The sequence below is a fragment of the Sus scrofa genome, chromosome 1, assembly GCF_054392235.1.
Source record: "Sus scrofa isolate SSC_HxYL_T2T_F1_AM1 chromosome 1, Sscrofa_HxYL_maternal_Yorkshire_Landrace_v2.0, whole genome shotgun sequence".
Lineage (NCBI taxonomy): Eukaryota > Metazoa > Chordata > Mammalia > Artiodactyla > Suidae > Sus > Sus scrofa.
The window spans coordinates 283,454,399-283,480,356 of record NC_139383.1 but is presented as its reverse complement, the minus strand read 5'-3'; the positions used below and the strand labels follow the sequence as shown (position 1 = coordinate 283,480,356).

At 58.0% G+C, this 25,958-nt stretch overlaps 1 protein-coding gene across 22 annotated transcripts in view; it reads right to left on the bottom strand.

Annotated features, from left to right (window-relative positions):
• Positions 1–570: 570 nt before the first annotated feature.
• USP20 (ubiquitin specific peptidase 20) overlaps positions 571–25,958 on the bottom strand; it is a 42,404-nt gene continuing 17,016 nt past the window's right edge. For 11 of the 22 annotated variants that reach the window (XM_084998537.1, XM_084998508.1, XM_084998547.1 and 8 more), the window contains 24 exons: positions 25,764–25,860; positions 23,531–23,584; positions 21,554–21,616; positions 20,767–20,898; positions 19,766–19,865; positions 19,333–19,402; positions 17,938–18,051; positions 16,387–16,465; positions 13,316–13,757; positions 12,850–12,990; positions 12,414–12,529; positions 12,013–12,185; positions 11,308–11,402; positions 8,412–8,445; positions 8,171–8,216; positions 7,198–7,378; positions 6,990–7,116; positions 6,523–6,692; positions 6,347–6,428; positions 5,034–5,142; positions 3,765–3,867; positions 2,743–2,814; positions 2,136–2,312; positions 571–1,989 (listed from right to left, as the gene is read on the bottom strand). In XM_084998537.1, coding sequence (XP_084854663.1) covers positions 2,152–2,312; positions 2,743–2,814; positions 3,765–3,867; positions 5,034–5,142; positions 6,347–6,428; positions 6,523–6,692; positions 6,990–7,116; positions 7,198–7,378; positions 8,171–8,216; positions 8,412–8,445; positions 11,308–11,402; positions 12,013–12,185; positions 12,414–12,529; positions 12,850–12,990; positions 13,316–13,757; positions 16,387–16,465; positions 17,938–18,051; positions 19,333–19,402; positions 19,766–19,865; positions 20,767–20,898; positions 21,554–21,616; positions 23,531–23,584; positions 25,764–25,844 — 2,745 coding nt within the window. In that variant the 5' untranslated portion in view covers positions 25,845–25,860 and the 3' untranslated portion in view covers positions 571–1,989; positions 2,136–2,151. Of the gene's footprint in view, positions 1,990–2,135; positions 2,313–2,742; positions 2,815–3,764; positions 3,868–5,033; positions 5,143–6,346; positions 6,429–6,522; positions 6,693–6,989; positions 7,117–7,197; positions 7,379–8,170; positions 8,217–8,411; positions 8,446–11,307; positions 11,403–12,012; positions 12,186–12,413; positions 12,530–12,849; positions 12,991–13,315; positions 13,876–14,043; positions 16,466–17,937; positions 18,052–19,332; positions 19,403–19,765; positions 19,866–20,766; positions 20,899–21,553; positions 21,617–23,530; positions 23,585–25,763; positions 25,861–25,958 lie in introns of all 22 variants that reach the window. The other 11 variants (XM_084998588.1, XM_084998596.1, XM_084998583.1 and 8 more) reach the window with 3 other exon arrangements.

Sequence of the window (25,958 nt, the reverse complement as noted above, 5' to 3'; positions counted from 1 at the left end):
CCCCAAACCCCCAAAGGATAAATAAACCAACCCCAAGCACAGGGACCATAAAACACCACCGTCACCAAATGTCAGGGAGCTCCTGGTGCCGGACACCAGCAACCACTACATGCCGCGATGCCCAGGCGTGGGGGGAGGAAAGGGACCTCCAGCCCCCCACCCCCTCAAGGGTCCAGGGAGGGGAACCCCTGCTCCCGGGCCATTCCGAGCAGCCCGGAGGCACAGAGCCCGTGCACTCATGCCAGCTGGGGCCCAGCCCCTGGGCTGGGCTGGCCTCACCCCCCACCACCACCCTGTCCACACCGGGGCGCCCCCTTCTCCAGGGACAGGGCTGGTTCCAGGGAAGGAAGACACAGGCTGATGAGTGTTTAAAGCAGTTCAGCCTCCTCTTCGGCTCCTGCAGCCTCCAGATGCGCTCTGCCTTCAGGGAGCCACGCAAAGCCCCTGCAGTGTCCGGTCCCTTGGAATGTTAATCACTGCAGCGCCACACGCCCCCCCACGGGCAGCCAGCTTCACTCTCCCTCTGGGAACAGAATCCACGGCGGCGGACGCAGAGACAAGTGCGTGGGCAGCAGGGAATGTTATGCATTTATTATGACATTCTGAGCACAAACTAGACGGCGCAGACGTGGGACGAGATTACAGGCTGCACAGAGGAGTCTACGTCACAAACGGTGCAACATGCGGCCGCCGGGCTCTGCAGGGGGGTCACCGCTGGCTGCAGCAGCAGCTTTCCAAGGACCATGGCAAATGTCCAGAAGTTGCAGCCGTGGCTTGTTCTTTGCTCACATGCTGCCTCAGCGGGGAAGGAACCAGATGCGGTGAAATGAGATCACAGAAGCGAGTGACATGTTATGAGAGCTTGTGGGTGTGGGGAGGGGGCTCTGCCCGAACCACCTGCTGGAATTTCCACTGGCATCTGCTTCTAGGGAGACTGAAGGCCACAGTATGTGGGGGGCTTGGCCCCAGGACTGCTTCCCCACCCCAAATTCACTTTGGCCCTGGCGAGGTGAGCGTCTCACCCCGGCTGTCTCGTCCCAGGGGCTTCAGTGCCACCTGCTGTGCTCCCGGTCCCAGCGGCCTAGCCGTGGCCTCGCTGGACGTCCAGAGGATGCACTTAGGGGACTGGCGCGGGAGAGCTGGCTCAGGACGGCACCTGCCTGGCCCGGGGCTCTAGGCCGCGCAGCAGTGTCAGGGGGCGGAGGGGGGGAGGTGGCGGGCGTACGGCTTCTCTAGCATCGGCCCCCGGGGAAGCTGGGTGAGCAGCAAACACGGCAACGCGAGGTATTTCTGTGCCACCATCTGGGGCCCTGGCAGGGGTGCGTTACAGCCCCTCCACGGCCAGCTCAGCAGCACAGGGCGCAGGGGACCAGCTGCCCCCAGAAACGTCCCCATTGAAGGGAAGCCACCCCTGCCCTCCGGTCCCAACTGCGCGGGCGTCCAGAGTCATCAGTCTGCAGGAAGAACACTGACAGCCGCCCAGGATGCGGGGGCTTCGGGGACAACGGGAGGCGCAGGGGCGAAGCGGGGCCTCAGGGGCTGGCTGCGGTGACCAGCGGCCGCGTCCTCTCTGCAGAACGCGCGGCACCCTGCTCGCCGGCTCTACCTGGGAGCTGGGTGCCGGACCAGGCACCCCAGGGAGACGCCTGGGCAGCGGGGCAGCTACGCCACCCCGACCCTCCGTCCCAAGGCCGCGGCCCCTGACCGAGCGCTCCAGGGACAGAAGCTGGGCCCGAGCTAGCGAGACGGCAGGTTTGGGGGACACGAGGACGGCAGTGACAGAGGGCACTGCCGAGACAAGGACCCGAGGGACGGTCGCGGAGCCTGGGTCGTTTAAACAAGCCTGAAGTGGGTGTATTTCCGAGCTGCGGCGCTACTCACTGTGAACCAAAACAACTTTCTGCCTCTTTACATCCGCGTTTCCCGGCGGCCGGCCTCTCATCTGGGTACAGACACACCCTCCGGAGGGAGGAGGGCAAAGGTGGGGGCCTGCGGGGACACCAGGGTTTGGGGGGCATCCGCCACCGGGGCCCTCCCGAAGGTCCTTCTAAGCAGCCTCAGGCTGGGTGTGCTCAGGGCGCACGTCCAACACGGGGGACACGAGTGGGTCTCCGCAGGGGGAGGCGGGGACTTACAGGCTGGCCCAGCAGGTCACACGGCCCGCGTCTCAGCTTCGATTTTCTGCTCCCCGTGTAGGCTCTCCGGGTCCTGGAGCTGGGCCACGCTCTGGCGGATGGCGATCTCGGGGCCGCCGCCGTACAGGCTGAGCAGGTACACCCAGGTCTCCTCTGAGATCTGCCCGTAGTCAGCTCCTGCGGGGCCCCCAGGGTACCGGTCAGGCTGGGCTTGCAGAAGCCGACGTCCTGGCAGGGGGGGTCCGGGAGGGCCAGGCCCCGTTTGGGGGGGTGGGACAGCCCCCGGCTTCAGTGCGCAGCTGTGGATGGCATCCTGGGATTTTCCAGGGGAACGTCCACTCTCTGAGGACCCCAGAGGGCACAACGAGAGTGGCCCCTGGTTTCCCAGGGGGTGGGGTTCACACCAAAAGGGCAGGTGGGTGAGGGGCAGAATGGGGGTGGTGGTGCTGGAAGAATCCCCAGAGGCCAAGCACCTTGGCCCATCTGCTCAAGCCCTGGCCTGGTCTCCGATGCATGAAGCCCGACTCAGACAGGTGACAAGGAGGCTCCTGGAAGGCCCTGGAAGCCAGGGGGGAAGAGGGGAGCCCGGGGGGCTTGGGAGGCTCACCCTGCTTCAGCTGGATGTGGCCGCTGCCTTTGACCTGGGCGATCCTGCTGTTGTCAATGGGCCCGGGGGGCTCTGGAACAGACGCAGCCTGGCTCAGGGCCTCTGGGCCTCAGCAGCAGCGGGAAGAAGCCCCAGTCCCAGCCCCTGCCACGGCCCGCCACCCCCCAACAGACGAGAGCCATTCTCCGGGTGTGATTCTGACACCTGTGATCCCAGAGATGCCTGTGTCCTGGGCCCGAGGGGTCAGGGTCAAGTTCTCGCAGGGTGAGGGGCTCGGGGCTCCAAAGGCTCACCTACTCAAGTCTGACAGCCAGAAGGGACTCGGGGCATCCCTGGACCCAGCAGGGGCCCCTAGCATGGTGAGGTGGGGGGGATGTCCAGTGCCGGGTGACCTTGACCTAATCTGATGTCAACAGTCACCTGCTGAGCGCCCTTCCCGTGCGCCCCACTAGCTCTTGAAAGCCTCGACAACTGCGGGAGGCGAGACAGCTGAGGGAACTGCCCGGGCGGGGCTGGCACAAGCCAGAGCCAGGGCCCAGGGGGCTGTGACTCCAGAGCTGGTTTCTCCAGGCGCTTCCCTTCCCGGAGCACTGGTGGTGCTTATGCTCCGAAAGATGAACACCCACCGCCCAGAACCTCCAGGCTCTGCGGACTCCGCCAGGCCCCAAACCCTGCTCTGGCAGCCGGGGGTGGGACTCGGGGGCGGTGAGGGGGGCCGTGTGCAGGGCGGGGCTTGGGTTCTGCTGTTCCCTTCCGAGGACCACGGGGGACTCGGGGAGTGGCCCTGTGATGGGGCTGTTTCCACTCCTGTAATCAAGGGGCCAGAGGACGCAGGGTCCAAGTCCTTTGCTAAGAGTCTGAAGCCGTCTATCAACTAAAGGCTGTTATTTGGGCAACAGAATCCCCAGGGAAAGGGCTTGGCAGGAGGGAAGAGCAGCCGCTCCCCGGCCCCGCAGGGAGCGGGGACGCTCCCCGCACCGGCAGCCCCAAGTCCCCCCTGGTGCGGCCCCTGCTTGACTCACCGTTGTCCTTCCCCTTGACAAAGGCCTCCCACTCCCGGAACCACTGCATGCTGATGCAGTAGATGACGCTGGGCGACTCCTCGGCCTGGAACGCCTTGTTCAGCTGGACGGGGCGGAGGGCAGGGGTGGCGTGAAGGCCCCGAACCCCGCCAGTCCTCATCAGACTCACAGAACCCCAGATCCTCAACAGCAAATTCAGACGTGCCAGACAAGCTCACAGAAAGTAACTATCTCCCACAATCCCACCACTCAGACAGCTGCCCCTAACATTTTGGGGAATCTCTTGTCAGTGACTTTTTTTTTTCCCCCTTTTTAGGGCCACACCTGCAGCATATGGAGGTTCCCAGGCTAGGGGTTGAATTGGAGCTACAGCTGCTGACCTACGCCACAGCCACAGCCATTCGGGATCCCTACACCACAGCTCATGGCAACACCGGCTCCTTAACCCACCGAGCGAGGCCAGGAACCGAACCTGAATCCTCATGGATCCTAGTCAGGTTCGTTATTGCTGAGCCACAACTTTTTAAAAACGCAATTGAGATCACGGGGCAGATGCTATTCCCCCCACCCCCACCCATTGAATAGAACCCTCTGGCTCACTCGTTCACTAGTTTGATCCCCTGGCTCACTCGTTAACTAATTTGATGCATCATTTTTGAACAGCCACAAAGCAGAGTGTCTTTTATCCAACCCTCTATGGTTGAATGACGGAGGGTCCCTAAGCCCCTGTTCTTTCTTTTTTTAAAATGAAGCATGGCGATATCAGTTTATTTTTATTTATTTATATTTGATTGTTATTGGAGTTCCCATCGTGGCTCAGTGGTTAACGAATCCGACTAGGAACCATGAGGTTGAGGGTTCGATCCCTGGCCTCGCTCAGTGGATTAAGGATCTGGCGTTGCTGTGGCTGTGGCGTAGGTCAGCAGTTACAGCTCTGATTAGACCCCTAGCCCGGGAACCTCCATATGCCGCAGGTGTGGCCCTGAAAATACAAAAGACAAAAAGAAAAAGTAAAAAAAAAAAAATAAATAAAGGTTCATTCAGCCCCAAATGGCCGCACCTACGCCTTTAACAGCTGTTCAACAGTCCCCCAAGCAGAGGGATCGACTTCCTCAGCCCAACTCCTTCCGCCAGTGAACACCTTCCAGGTGTGGCCAGGGCACCGGCTCCCCAGCCCGCCCCGCCCCGCCCGCCCCAGCCCCGCCCCGCCCGCCCCAGCCCCGCCCCGCCCACCCCAGCCCCGCCCCGCCCCAGCCCCGCCCCGCGCACCTTGATGAAGGTGTCAATCTCGATCCGCCTGCGCTTGGCCAGCGCCTCGATCTCCACCTGGCAGATGGAGCACACGTACAGGTGGTTCACGGCAGGGCCGCCCCCAAACCTGCACCCGGGGTGGGAGGGAGAGAGAGACGCCAGCCCTGAGGGGAGGCCCCGGGACCAGCGGAGCCAGGCTCCCTGGTGCTGCCTGGCCCACCCATGGGGCTCCCTGGGCGCCCTGTGCCCGGGTCCTGTGTACCTGTCATTCCCGCTAGACTGTGCCTGAGAGCCCAGGGCAGCGAGGTGCCCGCCCTGCAGCAGGTGTCACAAATATCTGACTGATGAACACTGTCACCGCCTCCCTCGCCTTCTGGGCAGGAGCTGTGGTGGTCAAAGCCCACCTGGCCATGGGGTTCCCACTGTGGCTCAGGGGTTAACAAACCCAACTAGTACCCATGAGGATGCAGGTTCGATCCCTGGCCCTGCTCAGTGGGTTAAAAATGAGACGTTGCCATGAGCTGTGGTGTAGGTCACAGACATGGTTCAGATCTGGCATTGCTGTGGCTCTGGCGTAGGCCAGCAGCTGTAGCTCCAATTTGACCCCTAGCCTGGGAACCTCCATATGCCCCGGGTGTGGCCTAAGAAGACAAAAGACAAAAATAAATAAATAAAAGCCCACCCGGCCAGACTCTGAGGACAAAGGGAGGCCTGCAGGTCCCTGGGGGGGGGGGGGAGTTCCCACAGGGCCTGGGGATGCCTCTCCCTGTGGGGATCTGACCTGCTCACCAGCCACGGGGCACAGCCTGGGACTGAGCTGCGGGGGGGTGAGGCAAAGCCAGTCCGCCATGTGGGGGCAGCCAGGCCTCCCTGGCTTCTCACCTCCCAGGGCCTGTCTGTCCACCCTCCCGCCTGCCTGGATGCAGAGTGACCCCGACCTGGGCAGGGTCTCTCTCATCCACGAGTCAGCTACATGCTCTAGGTCCTGGCAGACTTGAACCTGGAAGGGCCCAGGCAGCACGTGCTCACAGCCACCCGAGCTGGGCATAGGGTGGGGGAGAGATACCGGCCAGGCTGCCCTGCAGTCAGTGCCCCACCCTCTGTGAGAGCCGGTTTTGGCCTGAGCCGGTTTTCTGTCCCCTGTGACTGGGAGGATCCACAAACGTGTGCATCTCCTTCCATGCAGACACGGCTGCAAGGGGGTCTCTGCAACTGCTTCCCGGCCCTTCTGCTGCCTGGTGAGGGCGGCGCGGGGGCAAGGCGGCAGTCCCTCTCCCGCCCCGCTGAATGCCTGGCCGGGAGGGGACCAGCCTGGCCTCCTGGGACCGCACCTGTTGTACAGATGCTCCCAGACGTTTTGGGGCAGGATCACCACCAGGTCGTCGATGTAGTGGTATTTGTTGGGCGGGATGCCTGCGGAGAAAGGCACAGGGAGCAGGAGCTGGGGGCTCGGCCCGCGACCCCCACCCCGCCCCCCAGCACCTCCATGGGAGACGGGCGCCCTCACCTCCGTGGGAGCAGAGGAAGGTGTGGTTGGTGATGGGCCCCGGCTCGGCGAAGGTGTTGAACTTGTTGAGCCATTCCCGGGACACGTAGAACCGCAGCAGGCTGGGCTCCCGCATGGCGGCCAGGGACACCACCTGCTGGCGCTCCCGCACGGCCTCCTCGCTGCTCTTCCTGGGGCGAGGGCGGAGCGGGGTGGATTAGGCCACGCCCCGTGCAGGAAGCCCCCCCCCCGCCCCTCCCCGGAACCCCTCAGCCCTCCCTCTGCTCCGCGGCCACCCCACCACCGCTGCCAGATTCCACTGCCATCACCTCCCACCAGGACCACGGGAGAAAATCCCACCTGCGGCTCCTGCTCCCCAAACCCTCACGCCTCCGCGGCCGAAAGCCCTTCCAGGCTCCACCACCCCGGCAGAGGGAGGCCCGCGGAGCTTGGTCGGCCGCCCCCGCCCCGGCGCCCGGGGCCCCCACCTGTAGAAGAGCACGTAGGCCTCGGCGTTCTGCACCAGCGTCTCGTGGACCTCAGTCACGTACTGGTCGTCGAACTCGTACCACTGCCCGTTGATCACGTTCTGGCAGTAGGCGATGTAGTGACCACCTGCGGCAGGAGGGGCCGGCGGGTGACAGATACCCAAGGGGACAGGACGGGGACAGTCGGACTAGGGTGGCTGGGACTCACTGCCTGCCGTGCCGTGGTGGCAGATGACGGAGAGGAGGTCGTAGGTGGTGATCTGGGACGTGCACTCTTTGGCGAGGAAGGGGCGCAGGTCGAGCCCCTCGAGGGGGAAGGAGACGTGGCTGCTGATTTTGAATGAATACATCACCTCGTGCCGAAAGCGCTTCAGGTGAATGCACAGGATCTGGGGGGAGGGGGTGGGTCATCCCAGGGCTGACCAGGGCCCTGTGATCTTGGTAACCCGATGGGCTCCTTGAGGCCTGGCTCTGGGACCTCCACCAGCCCACTATGGCCTGCTCAGGCCTGTCACCCAGGTGAAAACAAGGAACGTAGCGGCCAGAACCTTCCAGAGGCCCCAGCCGGCTGAGAGCCCCGACTCCATTTGAACACATCCAAGAGCTATGCATGGGAGCCAGGCCAGGTCAGCTCTCAGCCTCTACAGACACACATGGGAGTTCCTGCTGTGGCACAACGGGATCAGCGGCGTCTTGGGAGCACTGGGTCACAGGTTTGATCCCTGGCCCGGCACAGTGGGTTAAGGATCCGGTGTTGCTGCAGCTGTGGCTTAGGTTGCAACCTCGGCTCGGATCTGATCCCTGCCCTGGGAATTCCATATGCTGCGGGGTGGTCAAAAATGAAAACGAAAAACAAAATAAAAAGACACATGAGACAACAGAGCTGAGCTGCACTAACAGGACGGACTGCCAAGATGGGCTGTCCAACACCTGCCTGCATCCTCAGGCCTCATGCAGACACCACTTCCTCTGAAAGGCCTTCCCCCACACCTGCCTCCTGGGCCCCCGAGACGTGCTGAGAGGTGAAGGAGCTGGGGGTCAAGTCACATGCTGAACCACGAGCCTGCCCACTTGCCACACCTCCCCGGGGTCTCCCAGCCCGAGAAGCAGGGTCCGGAAGGGGCTGGGCCTCGGTCCTGCAGGAGGACAGGGCAGAGGGGGCAGGAGGCTGCTCCACTCACCTCGGGCAGCTGGAGGACCTTACAGTACTTCACCCCGTTGCGCAGCCTGGAGGGGAGAGAGCGGACGTGATCGACCGGGGAGGGGGGGCCCAAGGCAGAGGAGGGGCCCTTCCCTCCCGGGTCCCTCTGGGGGGTCAGGATCGCACTCTCCAGGCGGCCCAGGAGGACGAGGGACACACACAGGTGGACCCCAGCTGGCGATGGGATGTCGGGGAGAGGTCCCCAGGATGCACACACTCACTTTTTACACCGCTCACAGCTGTACATGTTGTCACCTGGGGCAGTAAAATAAAGAGGCAAAGGTGAGCAGGGACGGGAAGTGGGGAGAAGTGCACACAATGACTCACGCTCTAGAAATAAGACCAACATGCTGCCTACGCGGGACGCGCTGGAGCTACAAGGACCCAGAGAGGCGGAAAGTGAAGGGATGGAAAAAGATATCCCCCTGCCAACAGCGACCAAAACAGAGCACGACTGGCCATCTTTACATCAGATAAAATACACCTTTGGCCAAAATCAGTTACAAGAGACCAAGTGATAAAGGGGTCAATTCGTCAAGAGGATGTATAACCATTGTGAACATACACGCACCCAACACTGGGGCACCCAAATATTTAACGGGAACACGAAGACAACGGAAGGGAGAAAAAAGAAGCAATGTGACATTATTAGGGGACTTCAACACTGCACTTTCAATACCGGAGAGCTCAGCCCGAGAGAAAACGGAAAATTTTCAAGTCGAAAATGGAATTGTTATTCAGCAGCCCTGAATAACACGATGGCCCAAAGGAACCCAACAGACATACACCGAACATTCGGTCCAAACGTCCAGAACACATGTTCTTCACAAGTACAGACATTGTCCAGAAAAGATCACATGTCGGGCCACAAAGCAAGACACAACGAATCCACATCACATCTGGTATCTTTTCCAACCACGAGGGTATGAAACTAGAAACCCATAACAGAAGGAAAGCTAAAAAATTCACAAATATGTGGAAATTAAACAGCACATCCCCGAACAACGGCTAGGGCGAAGAGGTCAAAAGGGAAATCAGAAAGCATCTTGAGACAAAACCAAAAATACAGCACATCAGAACTTATGGGATGCAGCAAAAGCACTCTTTTATTTTTGGACTTTCAGGGCTGCACGTGCAGCATATGGAGGTTCCCAGGCTAGGGGATGAATCAGAGCTACAGCTGCTGGCCTACACCACAGCCACAGCAATGGGGGATTCGAGCCGCGTCTGCGATCTACACCACAGCTCACGGCAATGCCAGATCCTTAACCCACTGAGTGAGGCCAGGGATGGAACCTGCATCTTCATGGATACTAGTTAGGTTCCTAAGCCGCTGAGCCACCACGGGAACTCCAAAAGCAATTCTAAAAGGAAAATGTATAGCAATAAGTGCCTACATTAAGAAAAAGGAAAGATCTCAAATAAACAACCCAAGTTTACACCCCAAGGAGTTCGAAAAAGAACAAGGAAATTCTGCCACTTGCTACAACATGGATAAGCCTTGAAGATATTAAGCTAAGAGACATAAGTTAGTCACAAAAGGACAAATACTGTATGATTCGACTTAGATGAGGTTCCTAGAATCGTCGAAATCACAGAGACAGAATGGTGGTTGCCGGGGGCTGGGTGGAAGGGGGAAAAGAGAGTTGCTATTTAAGGGGTAGAGAGTTTCAGTTCTTCAAGACAAAAATGTTCTGGAGGTTGTTTACACGATATGAATATATTTAATACTACTGAACACTTAAGAACAGTTAAAATGGTATAATTTATGTTATGAATACTTTATCATAATTAAAAATTAAAAAGTTTTCCAAGGAGCTCCCTTGTGGCTCAGCAGGTTAAGGACCTGGCAGTGTCACTGCTGTGGCTCTGGTTACAGCTGTGGCATGGGGTCCATCCCTGGCCTGGGAACTTCCGCATGCTGTGGGTGTGGCCCCCAAAATAAAATATTTTTAAAAATTAAAAATTTTTTCCCGGGAGTTCCCATCGTGGCGCAGTGGTTAAAGAATCCGACTAGGAACCATGAGGTTGCGGGTTCGGTCCCTGCCCTTGCTCAGTGGGTTAACGATCCGGTGTTGCCGTGAGCTGTGGTGTAGGTTGCAGACGTGGCTTGGATCCCGCGTTGCTGTGGCTCTGGCGTAGGCCAGTGGCTACAGCTCCGATTGGACCCCTAGCCTGGGAACTTCCCCATGCCGCAGAAGCGGCCCAAAGAAATAGCAAAAAGACAAAAAAAAAAAAAAAAAATTTTACCAAAGGTTAATGAGATGGCAAATACCTAACAAAAAAATAAAGACAAGAATGGGAAATTTCAAAATAGGAAATAGAGCCAATCCACTTTTATTTATTTATTTTTTGTCTTTTCGCCATTTTCTTGGCCGCTCTTGCGGCATATGGAGGTTCCCAGACTAGGGGTCAAATCGGAGCCATAGCCACCGGCCTATGCCAGAGTCAGAGCAACGCGGGATCTGAGCCGCATCCGCAACCTACACCACAGCTCATGGCAATGCCGGATCCTTAACCCACTGAGCGAGGCCAGGGATCGAACCCACAACCTCATGGTTCCTAGTTGGATTCGTTAACCACTGTGCCATGACGGGAACTCCGAGCCAATCCACTTTTAAAAAAATGTTCAAGCTCTGGAGTTCCCTAGGTGGCTCAGGGGTTAAAGAACCCAACTAGGATCCATGAGGATGTGAGTTCGATCCCTGGTCTCGCTCAGTGGGCTAAGGATCTGGCATTGCCATGACCTGTGGTGTAGGGTGCAGATGCGGCTTGGATCCTGTGTTTGCTATGCGTGGTGTAGGCCAGCAGCTGTAGCTCCGATTGGACCCCTAGCCTGGGAACCTCCATATGCCACGGGTGCCGCCCTAAAAAGACAAAAAATAAATAAAACTTCAAGCACATCAGTAATGAAGAAAGTACAAAATTAAAGAATGGTATCCTTTTCGTCCACCAAACTGGTAAATAAAAAGAGGCGAAGCCCTAGGAGCCACAAGGTGGTGGGGCAGCGAAAGCACTCAGTCCCAGGCCCAAGCGAGACAATGACAGTAAGTCCCAGACACGCTGATCTGAATGCTGACCCAGCAACCCCCGCCCCAGCCAGCCCCGGCCACTCACCCTTCAGCTCATCAGCAGCGAAGAAGGCAGCCAGGCAGTCTTCCAGGGTGACGACTGGCCCCCAAAACCAGCTGGGGGTACAGGATACCACAAACCTACAGAGACAGAGAGGGAGTGGCAGGGGTGCTGCCAGGCCTGGGCAAGAGTCAGACTCAGGGGCCTTTGGGCTGAGGCCCGTTTGGGCACGGAGGGGCAGCCTGTCCTGGTGGGTGGGATGGGCCAAGGTCAGAAGCCAAAAACCTGGGACCCCCAGCCAGCAGCTGTGTGTCCTTGGGAGAATGACCTCACCGCTCCCCGAGTCTCTTGTGCCCCATCTGCAAAGGGGCCCAAGCCGCACTGGCCTGTCTCCTGGGCAGAGCTCAGGTTCCTGATAGCAGGTGGGTGAAGCAGGCACCATGGTACACAGTGGGGACTCTGGAAAGGCACCCATGGCTCTTTCCTCCAGGCCAGGTCTGCGCTCTAGCTGCCACTTGGTCACACTATCACTACCTGCCTTCCAGCAATCCACAGGCCTCCTGAACGCCGCCATGCCAGTGCGGCCAGGGAACTCCCACCCCACTCAGCTACCTCCCGATGCCCTTCAGCCTCAGGCTCCCTGCCAAACTCTGCCCTCCTCCCTGCAAATACTTGCACTTTGCTGTTAAAGGCCTGTCGCCTGGCAGCCTGGAAGGTCCAGGAAGGCCAGGCCAGGGCAGGTGGGCATACCGTCGGATATACTCCACGATAAAGGCAAGCCAGCCCTGGGCGGCGTAGCTGTCCCCACAGGCCCCTGGCTTGGCCGGCACATTCTGGTAGATGGCCGAGTGGAGCTTGGCCAGGTCCTCCTTGCCAGGGATGGGCAGGGACAGGTCCTGGAACGTCTCCACCGTGGTGGACACCTGTAGGGTTGAAGGTCACTCTGGGTCTCCAACTCCCAGGGCTCTGCCCTGCCCAGACCAAGCAGAGTTGCACCCCAAAAAGCAGAACCTGCCTCCCCAAGCCCTGGACACAGGAGCCCCACAACCGGTGGTGGCGGGCGGGGGGGGGGAGGCACTGCGGAGAACCAGCGCCCCACCCCCAAGCTGAGTGAGAACCCCCGGGGGCCTCCTGCAGCCCCCTGCACCCACCCTGTCGCAGGTGAGGCACTGCACGAGGCTGAGGATGGAGCCATCGAAGATGTCTGAGATGACGCTGCGGTACTGCTGCTCCTTCCGCCGCCGGCTGCCTGTGCTCGGTACCTGGGCTGGGGGCACAGCATGGGACTAGCCCAGCCCCACCAGCCTGTCTGGGGCAAGGGGTGGGCGCTGGGGCTCATCGGCAGGGACTTGGGGTGGCATCTGTGTGTGCCGCCTCCTGGGGCCTCAGGCACTGTCTGTGAGATGGGCCCCCACTTGTGTCCCCGCGGAGTGAGGAGGGTTCAGAGGCTGCATCAGGAGGGCGCCGCACAGCCCTGGGGAACACGTGCCTGAAAAAGGCGGCCAGGACCCCGATTTCCACCCCCGGCCCCGAGAGCTCCACCGGGGGAGGCTGGCCCGCCCTCCCGGGGCGCCAGCTCCTGCGAACCTTTCTTGAGCATGTACGACGGACCCATCCTCACGGGGCTCGCGCGGGGAGGGCTGCCGGCCAGCTTGGCGTGGCCCTCGTGGTGGTGGACGGGGCTGCAGGGGCGAGAGGCACTGCGCATGTGGGCCTCGTTGTCCGGCTCTGGGGGCAGAGGGGACCGTGCTGGGCCAGGGCATCACGCCAGTCCGGGCTGGTCAGGAAGACCTGCCACCCCTCCTGACGGGCCGAGGCCTGAAACCACGTGTCTCCTCTGTCCCGCGCCCACCCCGGCCGCAGTCCCAGCCCCCAGGCAGAACGTGCTGTCCATGCACTTCATGTTCTAGGCGGGTTCTGAATCCCACTGCTTCTCAGCCAAGTGAGTCTGGACACGGTCATGGTTACAAGGCCGATCTAGCGGGAGAGCCCCCAGGGCAGGGGAAGGGGGCTGCACACACGGGGCTGCGGTGCTCGAGCGGTGGGCTGGTACCTGGCGTCCGGCAGGGGCTGGTGGACCGCGGCGACGGTGGCTGCGTGTCCGTGGGCTGCTGGTCGAGGGCGGCCATGGCGGTGTCCACGTCGGCGTCCTCGTCCACCTGCTCCGAGCTGGTGCGCTGCTGGCCCCAGGAGAACTTGCGGTCCTTCCTGCGCTCCTTCTCGGAGATGGCGCGGCCCGCCTCGTCCGGGATCAGCAGCTCCGTCTCGGCCGGCGAGCCGCCCCCGCCACGGCCCTGCCCATCGCCCTCGCCTCGGTCGCTGCTGGAGTCGCAGGACAGGAACTCGTCCTCCGACGGGCTCCGGTCGCCCTCCCGCTTCTCATCCGAGTCGCTCGAGTCCGAGTCCCGAGCCTCCGGCAGCGCCGCCGCCACCCTGGGCTCCTTGAGCTCCTCGTGCAGCTGGTCCATCAGGCAGCGCAGGAACTCCTGGGTGTCCTGGAACCAGGGGCTGCGTCAACAGGGCTTTTCATCGGGCAGACGGCCCACTGCTTCTGTGCCGAGGGTGCTGGGGGGGGCCTCACGGGCACCCCTCACAGGGACCTTGGCAGCAGGGCTGTCCTGATCCCCCTTCTATTGAGGAGAACACTGAGGGCTTGAGAGGCTGACGGACCCCTCCCAGGTCTTGGGCTGTGAGCCAGAGGCGGTGACCCAGGTCCATCTAAACTCCCCCGCAACCCCCCCCCACCTGCAGCCCTGCTGCCAACTCAGCATGGGAAGGAGCAGGTGTATCACGTTCTGCCACTAAGTCACTGTGCTCCTTAAAGGAGGGGACAGTGTGGGTGGGCAGGGAGCCCACGGAGGACGCAGGTGACACCGTGGGTGTGTGCGCTCAGTTGAGTTCTGCAGGGAGCAAAGCCACCCGCAGGCCAGGCTTTCCACATCCTTGACCTCGACTCTGGCTCTCTCCGCTCACCCCGTCCTTCACCAGCCTCATGCCCACGCCTTCCCCAGCCAGGGCGACCTGTGGCAGAACAGGCGTCCCGCAGGCCTGAGCATGACTTGGGCTAAGGTGCCCCTTCAGGTTGGCCCAGTCTCGCGTCAGGGCAGTGACACTGTCATTCCGACTACCATGTGACTAGGTCTCAACCCAGAGGAAGCAGCGAGGCCCAGCCAGGAGCAGTGCACACAGGAAGTGCCTTAAGAGGTCAGAAGATGACAGTGGCCGGCCTCCGACAGCTGGGGGCGCTTGGTGTTGAGCAGGGCCACTGGGTTCCAGGTCCAGTCCTGTCCCTCTCAGTCCCGGACCTGGGTGTCAGAAGAAGGCCCTGGACCCAACTCCTGCCCACATGAGGTGTGATCATGCTATGGCCCCCAAAGCCTCTGGTTACGGATAAGGGGAGAGGGGCCTTGTTTTCTCAGTTCTAGCAGAGGTGGGGAGGGCTTCTAGATGCGAAAGTTTCCTCAGGCCAGATGTCCAACCCAAAGATCAGAGAAATTAACTGCCGGCAACTCTGTAGCATTAGGGAAGGGGTTGGAGACCTGTGTCCTGGGTCAGGACCACTGAAAGGTTCTTTTAAGAAACAGGTCCCCAGAGTTCCCGTTGTGGCTCAGCCGCAATGAACCCGACTAGCATCCATGAGTATGAGGGTTTGTTCCCTGGCCTTGCTCAGTGGGTTAAGGATTCCGCGTTGCTGTGAGCTGTGGTGCAGGTCACAGATGCTCCTCGGATCCCAAGTTGCTGTGACTGGGGTGTAGGCTGGCAGCTGCAGCTGATTTGACCCCTAGCATGGGAACTTCCATATGCTGCAGGTGCGGCCCTAAAACGACAACAAAAACAAAACAAACAAACGAAAACAGAAAAAGAAAGAAACAAGCCCTCAATACACATCTATTTTTTCTTTCTGGTTCTTCCTTTTCACAAAAGTACCCTGTATTCACTGCTAAAACCTCAGGCCGAGTGGAAGCAAGACAGCATCCTCTGGCCACTGAGAGAGGCCTACAGCTGCTTGTATGTTTCAGACTCGGAAACGTTCTCCGTGTTATGTCCAGGATGCTTCTGGAAGGCAGTGGCCGCTCAGCCTGCTCCAGGGGGTCCTGGGAGCCTGAGGGCCGGCAGGTGCTCGCACAGGGAGGGCAGCACCGTGGTGAGGGACGGCTCAGCTAGGCCCGGATCCTGCCCCTGCCACTACGCGCTGTGTGACCTGAGCTGGTTGCGGAACCTCTCTGAGTCTCTGCTCCTTACCTGTGTTATGACGGTGATGAGAGTTAGTGAGGATAAACGGGGCTGTGCTTGTGTGGCAGGTACGGACCACTTCATACATGGTGCACGGAGGACTCGGATCACTGCCCCGAAAAGGCGGTGCCGAGGCTGTGCTGAGCTTCTCAGGCTGAGGGTGTGAGCAGAGCTAAGGCCCTGCAGCCCTCATCCTGAGGAAGACGGGGCGGCAGGGTGGTGGGGGCCAAAGGCCTCCCTTGGTGACCGCCACTCTGTTCCCAGCCCCCACACTCAGGGAGCAGCATGGGCATCGGCCACACAAACCGGTTCGGCCCCAGCCACGAGCCCAGCCGTCAGATCCCCGTCTGAGGCAGGACCTGGACCCCGTGAGTGGTCAGCTCGGGGCCGGGGAAGGTGCGTGGCTGCATTCTGCTTCATCCTGGGCCCCCTGTTTTCTGCCATAAAAAGAGATCACTGGCTTCGAAGGGGTTCTCTAGATTTACAAAAGTGTGTCATCCGAAGGTTTACTTTAGTAAAAGTGCAATTCCACCTGGGTTTGGGGGGCAAGGAAGCCGGTGCCGCTGCGCGGGGATGCCAAGGCCTCGGACCCGGAGGCAAGGCTGCCTGAGGTCAGATGTCCCCTCCCCCACTGTGTAACTGGTAGGTGAGGACTGGGCGGGGACTTGGCTGCGGAGCCTCAGTCTCCCCACCTGTCTAGTGGGGAGAACACTTGCTGGGAGGCTCCCACGTCCTCACCCATGTGACGGGCTCAGGCAGCAAGTCCGGTCCAAGGAGGCCCGCCTCGGAAGACTGAGCTGCTCTTGCTATTTCCCACGGGGGTCATGGCCTTGAAGCCAGGCCTGGCAGGTTACAGCCCTGGGTGTCCCCTGGGCAGCTCGGACGGCCTACCTGCTGGGCATAGCCTCGGAACATCGGGTTGACCAACTTGATCCCGTGGGACAGGCTGGTGGGAACCACGTAGCTGGGGCTGAAAGAAGACCAGACCCGTTAGCACAGGTGGCCGGCTCTGAGCGACATGGGCCCCCGAGGGCTGGCAGGCAGGCAGCCAGTCAGCCAGGACGGCCCGAGCAGGCTCAGCGAGCCATTTACTGCAACTCTGGGAGGTGCGGACCTGGCCAGAAGCACTCTCTCCTACGGTCAAGGAAGAAAACAACTCATGGTTCGGCCAGGCCAAAAGCTACTGACTGCTATGACAGCGCACCCGGCCAGCCCGTGACAGTCCTACTTTGAAAGTGTTCTCCTTCTGTGGGAGTTCTCCTGCGGCACAGCAGGTTAAGGATCTGGCATTGTCACTGCAGCAGCTTGGGTCGCGGCCGTGGTGCAGGTTCAGTCCCTGGCCCGGGAACTTCTGCATGCCATGCGGCCACAAAAAAAATTGTTCTCATTCTAAAATATTTACTGTGGTTTTCTAATTTCAAAAATAAGACATCCTCCTTATTGAAATCCAGAACATCTTGGAAAAGCGTAAGAAAGAATCATCACCACTAACGGTACCACTCAGAGACAACTCCCATTTGAATTTCCAGATTTTTCCATGACATTACAGACACATACACACAATCACAGGCAGACAAACACTTCAACAAATCTGGCTTCTTAAAATTGGGATTATATTGCATCATATTGTCTAATAATCTGTGTTAAATAATACTTATATAATACTGCGTATAATACTTAATCTATTTCTATGCACTAGGTTTAAATTATTCCCAATTTTAACTTTTCCTGGAGAAGCAGATCTAACTCAGGCTTCTGGTCCTTTTTTTTTTTTTTTTTTTTCGGTCTGGTTCCCAGGCTAGGGGTCGAATTGGAACTGTAGCTGTCGGCCTACACCACAGCCACTACAGCGACACTGAGATCCAAGCTGCGACTGTGACCTACACTACAGCTCACAGCAATGCCGGATCGTCAACCCACTAAGCAAGGCCAGAGATCGAACCTGCGTCCTCATGGTTTTTGCTCATCAGAGTCGTTTCCACTCAGCCACGATGGGAACTCCAGGCTTCTGGTCTTTAAATTCCTTTTACACTGAGCTAAAACCTCTGCCTGCTCAGTGCCAGCCACCACTTCTGAAGCCCTCCCCTCCAGGCACAGGTGTGGCTGAGACCTAGGAGTGGTCCCCACATGTCTGGATCTCAGTGCACAGGCTCCAAGCAGGCTGCCAGCTCCAATCAATGCCAGGTTCAAATTCTAGCTCCACCTTTCCCAAGACGTGTTTTCTAGAGCAAGACACTTAAAACTCCCTGAAGCTCAGTTTCCTCAATCTGGGATCCAGGGCTGGCTACGACCTACACCTCAAAGGCCTGCTGGCAGCATCACCTAAGGTAGAGCACGGCACGTGCCTGGTGAGAGGCTGAGAGCGCAGGAAGCGCTCCATCAAGGGGCCAACAGAAAACCCGTCGCCACCCCCTGCCAGGGGTCGGAGTCATGGTCACTCACCGTTTTCTGTGCCAGACCTCCGTGACCAGCTTCTGGTAACTTTTGCACAGGGCTGGCTTCTTGTCTGTGCGCACCAGGCCGCCACACTCCAAGAAAAACTGCGTCAGCGGGGGGCTGGGGGTGCAGGGCAGGGAGCCAGGTCAGAGGAGAACTGCTTCTTGTGGGGGGACACACTGTGGCCCCCCCCCCAGAGTCTGAAGTGCCTGTGATGACTTGAAGGATCCTGCCTGTATGGGCCGAATTGCATCCTCCCAAATTCATAGGTTCGAGCCCGCTGAATGTGACAGTAATTGCAGACAGAGTCTTTCTTGAAAGACTGGTGCATTAAAGAGAGGAGCCACCGCCATCACCTCCCCTCCCATCAGCCCCTTCCCGAAAACACTCCTGAGCCTGAGGCATCTCCCCCACTTCCTTTCTCTTTGTTTCTGCTATCTCATTACAAAGAAACAGTCATTGTGGAAACACTAGGAAATACAGATAAGCAAGCAGTAATGATTTCTTTTTTTGCCTTTTTTTTTTTAGGGCTGCGCCCAGGACATATGCAGATCCCCAGGCTAGGGCTCGAATTGGAGCTGTAGCCACTGGCCTACACCCCAGCCACAGCAACATAGGATCCGAGCCATATCTGTGACCTACACCACAGCTCCTGGCAACGCTGGGTCCTTAACCCACTGAGCAAGGCCAGGGATCGAACCTGGGTCCTCATGGATGCTAGTCAGATTCGTTAACCACTGAGCACGACAGGAACTCCAGGAGTAATAATTATTGACCTTAATCCTACCACGTGAAGATAGCTGCTCTGAAGATTTGGTGGCATACCTTCTAGACTTTTCTATGCACTTATATCCCATCTCTCTTTCTCTCTCTCTCTCTCTCTCTCTCTCTCACACACACACACACACACACACACACACACAGAGACACGGTGGGAGACCCTGAGTGCCGGACATAGGAGACCTTCCAGCTTCAGGGTGTTGACAGCCTATCCAGATGGAAATAACTATTTCCCCCCTAAGTGGGGCTGCACCATCCAAAGCTTTATAACCTCCTTTTTTTTCTGACTCATCAGATTCTGAACCCCTTCCTGTTTTAATAAATATTGTGCTGCACCATTTTTTCCTATATTCACTGCAAGGCTGGCCTGCAATAAATTTATAATTTTATGGACCTTTAAGTGGGTTCCAGTAAACAGCAGAATGAGGAATATCACTGCGGAGACATTTTTCTCAACACCTCTAGGAGCCTCTTAGGAGAAATTCCAAGAGGAGGATTGCTGTGTTTTTAGGCGTCCGGCTGCATAACCAGGGATGGGGCTTTTGTGGGCCGCACACGCAAGCCAGCTTGGGGGCTGCGGCTGCTGCGTCGGGGCCCAACCCCCAGAGGCGTGATACCTACCAGTTGGACAGCGCCTGCAGGGCCGCGTTCATGTAGCAGGAGTTCCCCAGGTTCTTCATGCCCGTGAGGCCTGGGAAGCCAGCACACACACGGGGAGGCGAAGGTGAGCATCCTGTCTCGGCAGGAGCCCCGGGACCTCGCTGGAGGAGGGCGTGGGTAGCTCTGTCCCACCCCAGAAGCCTGCCGGGTCAGAACCCCTGGTTCCCGCTCCCAGCAGTGCTGGTTACAACTCGGGGTGTGGAACCCATGGACCCCTTGGCCCGCCCCCTCCCCCCAGCCTGCTGTCCGCACTGCGCAGGCGCAGTGGCCAGGCTGCAGAGGGGCCGGCCCGCCCTGGGGCAGACGGCTGAGAGCAGGAGGGGCACGGCCGGGTCTCATCCCTGCGAAGCCCCCACGCTGCCATCCCACCCCGAATGGCACGTGGGACTCTTACCTCGAGGTTTGAGGTCGTCGTCCTCGGACTCGGACTCGCCTTCGTCGGCCACAGCAATGGGGACAGCTTTCAGAGGGTGGCAGGGTGGCGGCGGCGAGTCCTGCGTTCAAGAACCAGAGTGAGGAAGACTGGGGCGCGCGGGGGCGGGGGGGGGGGCGAAGAGGGGTCGGGGGTCAGAGGCCACGTGCTTCTTGCGGGGGGACGGGGAGAAGCCCAGGCCCCCAGCCAGCCCCTCTGAGCAGAGGACACCTTGGAAAGAGATGGCACTGGTGGCCTTGGCGAGAGAACTCCCTGACTTGCAGTTTATTACAAGAATGGGGAATAATAATTTATTTATAACAAATTTGGGGAAAAGTAGAAACAAAGAAAAAACAATAGGCAATTCAACTTTCCCGAGACAACCCCTGCAGACAGTCTTTTAAACGGTTCATACATACAAGCCCCCCAAACAGAATGTGCATACACTTTTTTTTGGTAATAAATCATAAACATCTACCACATCCATAAATGTACCCCACAAACACTTATGGGGCACCTATTATGTATGAGGGCATGCCCGGCTTCCCCGGGGCACTGAGAGCCCTTTGACTGATGCTTCTTGCCCCTGGGGCTCCAGGCTGGGCTCGCTGCCTGCCTCCTTTAAGGGCTGCACAGGGTGGGGGTGGGGGTGGGGGTGTTGCAGGTGTTTCCCTGGGAGAGGTGGCTGCAGTGACCATCACCAGGTGCTCTGAGCTGGGAGGAAGAGTGGGTACCACCCCAGGGCCTGCCCCCACCCCTGCTGAGGCCTGTGAGCTCCCTGGGGTCAGCCCTGCTCCCAGTCACCTCTGTATCCTCAGCACCTCATCCAGGCTGTGGCCCTAGGTTGGGGTTCAGTGAGCCTGAGCTGACAGGAACTCCTCAAAGCCACCCAAAGGATGCTGAGCAGGAACTGACACCATCTGGGAGCCACTGCCCTGCTCTCGACATGTGCCACCACCCGCAGGCCCCCTGCACCCCCTCACCTGCTCTGAGAACTTGGGCAAGGGGCCCGGCGGGTGGGCTGCCAGCCGCTGCTCCAGAAACACCTCCTTCTCACAGGCATAACACCACACCCGGAACGTGGTCAGGTTCACTGTCAGGTTGTGCGTTTTTACCTGGAGAGCAAGACCCAAAATAAGAAGGATATGCTGGACTAACAGGTGCCGCAGGCCTGCATCGGGCTGCCTCAGCTCTCAGGCCTCAGGAAAAGGCCCTGTCAGGCCAGGGGTCTGGAAGCTGAGAATCTGCTCATCCCCCACCCAGCCAAGAGTGCCACAGGCTGCCAGGGTTGCCATTTACCAAATACGTGTGCATGCCAAATGCCTGCGGCTGTGTTATCTCTCTCTCTCTCTTTTTTATTAATGAATTTTATTACATTTATAAGTGTACAACAATCATCACAACCAAATTTTACAGCATGTGTCATCTCTTACTTCTTTTTTTTCTCCTTTTGGGGCTGTATCCATGGTATGTGGAAGTTCCCAGGCTAGGGGTTCAATCAGAGCTGCAGCTGCCCAGATCCAAGCTGTGTCTGTGACCTACACCACAGTTCACGGCAACGCTGGATCCTTAACCCACTGAGTGAGGCCAGGGATCAAACCCGCGTCCTCATGGATACTAGTCGGGTTTGTTACTGCTGAGCCATGATGGGAACTCCCTCTCTTAATTCTTTGCTCTGATCATTCCCAGTTGATACCACTGAGCAGGTGGCTCAGAGCACCTGAGCAGGTGGGTGGAGCCAGGGGGTGGCTGCAGAGCCACCAAGCTCACCTGCGCATGGATGGTGCTGTGGTCGGCGAAGGATTCTCCACAGCCAACGTAGGAGCAAGAGACCTGGGGAGAGAGGGCAGGAGAGCGGCTTGGGGCTGGCCAGGAGCACAGCAGGGCAGCGTTCCTGTCTCCACCCAACAGGACCCACAGGGGCCCAAGCTGACACGCCCACATCGCACTGGGCAGGGACACTGCCCCTGCCTCTGAGCAAGCCGGGCAGTGTGCCCTGGGCTGCTCCTCTCCTGCAAGAAACCCTGGCAGGGCCGCAGCCAGTCTGGGCAAAGCTGAGGCCCGGCTGCTTGGTACCCAGACCCTCTCCCTCTCCCTCGTCCTAAGGGGCCAGTTACTGAGATGCCCGCTTTTGATCGGGGAGCCTGGGCCTCAGAGTCATTTTCAAATGCAGGACACTCAATGGGCAGAGGGAGCGGGGGCCCGTGCTGACGCTCTGCCCCACAGCGGGGCCACCTGTCCCTGGTGACCAGCTTTTGGCCTTGCATTCTCTGATCCTGATCTGCCCACCCTCCAAGGCCCAGCTCAAGTGCCTCCTCCCTGCAGGCCTCCTCCCGGCGACGGGCCGGCTTCTCCATGGGAGTGTCTGGTGTCATGTCCGCCTCTGCTCAGCACGGCACGGGCTGGAGGGCCTTCCCAAGAAAGGATGTGCCACTTTCTCATCAGGTCCTCGTGTCTGTCTCTCTGGAGGGTCTGTGGGCTCCCAGAAGGGAGGCCCACTTCTCACACTTCTTGCTGTCCCCGCCCCTGCCCCAGGGTCTTGCAGTGTATGACACACTGAGTGACAGGCCCAAAAGGATGAAGCCAAAGTCCCCTGGGGGCTTCCACGTCTTCTGAAAAGACTTGAACTCTGATGCTTTCGCCTCCTTGGGCTGTCTTTTTTGTTTCTACTTCCACGTGTTTTAAAAGAAATTATACCTAACAGCTATTTTTTTTTTTTTTTTCTTTTTTGGCTGTGCCTGCGGCATGTGGAAGTTCCCAGGCCAGGGATCCCCGCAGTGACAATGCCAGATCCTTAACCCACTGTACCACAAGGGAACTCCAAGTAAGAGCCATTTTTAGTAGGATTATAAAATGTAATACATACTTATGAAAAAGTTGGAAAGTACTACAAAGTTACAGAGAAAAAAGAACTACCCAGAATTCTACCACCCAGAGAAAACTGTCACGTTTTGATACATCCATTGTTACTCTTTTTGGTCAGCAATAATAATCAAATCACAACCAAAATATACCAGACACTTTCTATGGGCCACATACTCTGGTAAGTCTATCACAGGCATCATTTTGCCGAATTCTACCCAAAGGTGGGGTCTGCAATGCGGGGTCAGGCATCACTGTCGTGGCCTCTACTTTCTAGATGGGGAAACGAAGGTCCAGGCTGGCCCAGGGACCAATTGCTACAAAGAGGCACCAGGGCGCAGAGCCAAGGTGCTGCATTGTCTCACAAAACGTTCAAGGATAAAACTTTGTCTTTATGCCACTGCGATCGTTCAGTCCAAAATCTTCTCTAATCTGCTGTTTCCTCTTGTCATTTTTTTTGGCTGCACCCCTGGCACATGGAAGTCCCCAGGCCCGGGGTCAAATCGGAGCGGCAGCTGCCCGCCTACACCACAGCCACAGCAACACCAAATCCAAACCTTGTCTGCAACCTATACCGCAGCTCACAGCAACACTGGCTCTTTAACCCACTGAGCAGGGCCAGGGATCCAACCCCGTGTTCTCGTGGATACTAGCTGGGTTTGCGTCCACTGAGCCACAACGAGAACTCCTCTTCTTGTCATTCTAAATGGCTGCCGGGGCAACCAGCCAGGGACTCCGGAGCCCTCTTGGCTTGGGTACCACACCCAGACATCCAGGCCCTGTGTGCCGGCCCAAGGTTTCCAGCAGTGCCCATGGGGGACTGATGTTCCCAGCCCAGAGTCTAGACTGAGCTCCACGGCCCTAACAGCTGCAAGGATGCTTTACCTGGAGACAGGCCCACAGGTTGGGTCCCGCAACACCGCACGACTGACAGGTGCCCTGTGAATTGAGGAGAGACAGGAAGAGGGGAGCGTGAGTGGCCCACGGGATACACACCGACAGATGTGCCCTGAAGGTCTCAGCTTAGAGGCTCTGCTTCAGAAAGGTCCTGACCAGCCCATGGGGCACTTTTTATTTTTAAGGCCCCGTGGCCTGTGGAAGTTCCCCGGCTAGGGATTGAATTCGCTGTGATTTACAACACAGCTGCGGCCATGCCGGATCCTGAACCTGCTGTGCCACAGCGGGAACTCCCCCTAGGGGCACTTTAAACTTTCTTGCTTAAATTCTGCTTTAAAACGTGCCTATCAAAACATTTTCAACATAATCATTTAAAGCTTAAATAAACAGACTCCTTAATATGCGCCCTCATCACACAGTCTTCCGTCACTGCACAAATTATTTATTTAAGGCTTTCTCCCCACCCAGACTGTGGGCTCCGTGACAGAGGGATGGGGTGTTTGTTTGTAGATCAGGAGATCAGTGTATCTGTCGACCACAGAAAAACACCCAGGTTTCTGGTGGCCTGGAAGATAGAGACGGCGTTTTGTCCACCAATCTCTCTCCTTCTTGCTTTATGGTTTTTTTGTTTTTGTTTTATGTTTTGTCTTTTGTAGGGCTGCACCCAAGGCATATGGAGGTTCCCAGGCTAGGGATCTGATCGGAGCTGAAGCTGCTGGCCTACACCAAGGCCATAGCAATGTGGGATCCGAGCCTCATCTTCCACCTACACCATAGCTCACGGCAACGCCAGATCCTTAACCCACGGAGCAAGGCCAGGGATCGAACCCTCGTCCTCATGGATGCTAGCTGGATTCGTGAACCACTGAGCCACGACGGGAACTCCTCTCCCTCTTGCTTTAACAACAGAATACATGAATCTGGCTAAGCACGTGGCCAGGTGCAGGCCATGTTCCCCAGCCCCCACTGTGAGCATGGGGCTCAGTTCCAGTCAATAGGGTGACAGTGCAAAGGGACATGTGCCCCTTCTGGGTTTTGCACTTCCCTTGCTCTTTCTTGTCTTTCCACTGGAATGCAGATGCGCTGGCAGGAGCTGAAGCAACCACTTTGGACTCGGAGATGACAGCCATATGGCTGAGAATGGTGGAGGTACCCTACCAGTGTTACGTGCATCTGGAGTGTTCAGTGGGAGAAAAGTAAACTTCTCTCTCACTTAAGCCACTGTATTTCAGGGTCTCTGTTATAATTTAAACTGTGTCCTAAGTAATTCTGTCTGTGCCTGTCTAGAACAGCAATTCCCAACTGAGCTTCCACAATACCCAAGATGCCTCTACAGTCGTGAGATTAATTCCAACGGCTGGTCTCTGTGGCCACTACAGTGTTTAATCAGAGTGAGGGCTGCTGCCCGGTGAGGGATCACAACGGGCCAATTACCCGGCTGAGTTCTTCTGTGCACTCTGCTCACGTCACCTCCAGCACAGACTGTGCAGCAGGTCCCCTCAAGATCCCCTTTTTACAGATGAGAAACCAAGGCTCGGGGAGGTCACAGTCCCCCCCGACAGGGTCAGAAGGGCTAGCGGAGGAGCCGGGGTCATCTAACTTCCCACGAGGAAAGCCCAGTTTCCTCCCTGGGTGGCCACAAGGATCCCTAGGCTTCCATGGGAAGTTCTACATGCCTACAGGAAACGCCGAGAAGATACAAAAGCAACCAATGTCCATGGCTATCAGAGGGTGGGATGGAGAGGTGGGCTCAGGGCCAGAGGGGGACCTGCCGTTCTTCTTCCATTGTTTCATTTTTTGAACCACGTGAAACTGTTGCCTCTTTTTAGATTTTCTTCATTTAACAGACAGACACTGTGACACACCCCCCTATGCAAAGAGACCCACCTTCTCTCTGTGAATCTCCCCGAGCCTTTCTTAGGTCACCTGCGCAAAAATGCCCACGGACGCTCAGTGCCTGGCTCCTTCCCTGCCTTGGAAAGGCTCCCTGCACCTGCTCCGACAGCTAATGGACACAGCAGTAGTGCCCCTAAATGGGAACTAATGGCTGTTAGGACACAGCCCCCGGAAGGCCAGCAAACAGACGCCAGCCCTTCCATTTACACAAAAGCCCAGGCAGAGTCTGCCGGGAGCCAGGTCTTCAGCTGCTTCAGAAGTGCTTGTAGCCCAGGAATGTGGAGGCCCTGGGTGGGCCTCTGCCCCGTCAGGTCTGACCCTTTACCTTGGATTTGAGCAGCAAGTCCTCTTTGGTCACCTCCCCTATAGAGTCAAGATGAGGGCAAGGGTCCCTGGAGTCCCCCATGCTGGCCTGGGCTCACCTACAAGAAAACACAAGGAGTCCTGGGTTAATGGCACTGCTGCTTGCGGTAGGCAGGGAAGGAAGCTAGAGGTTAAGGGCACACTTTGGTCTTGCGTC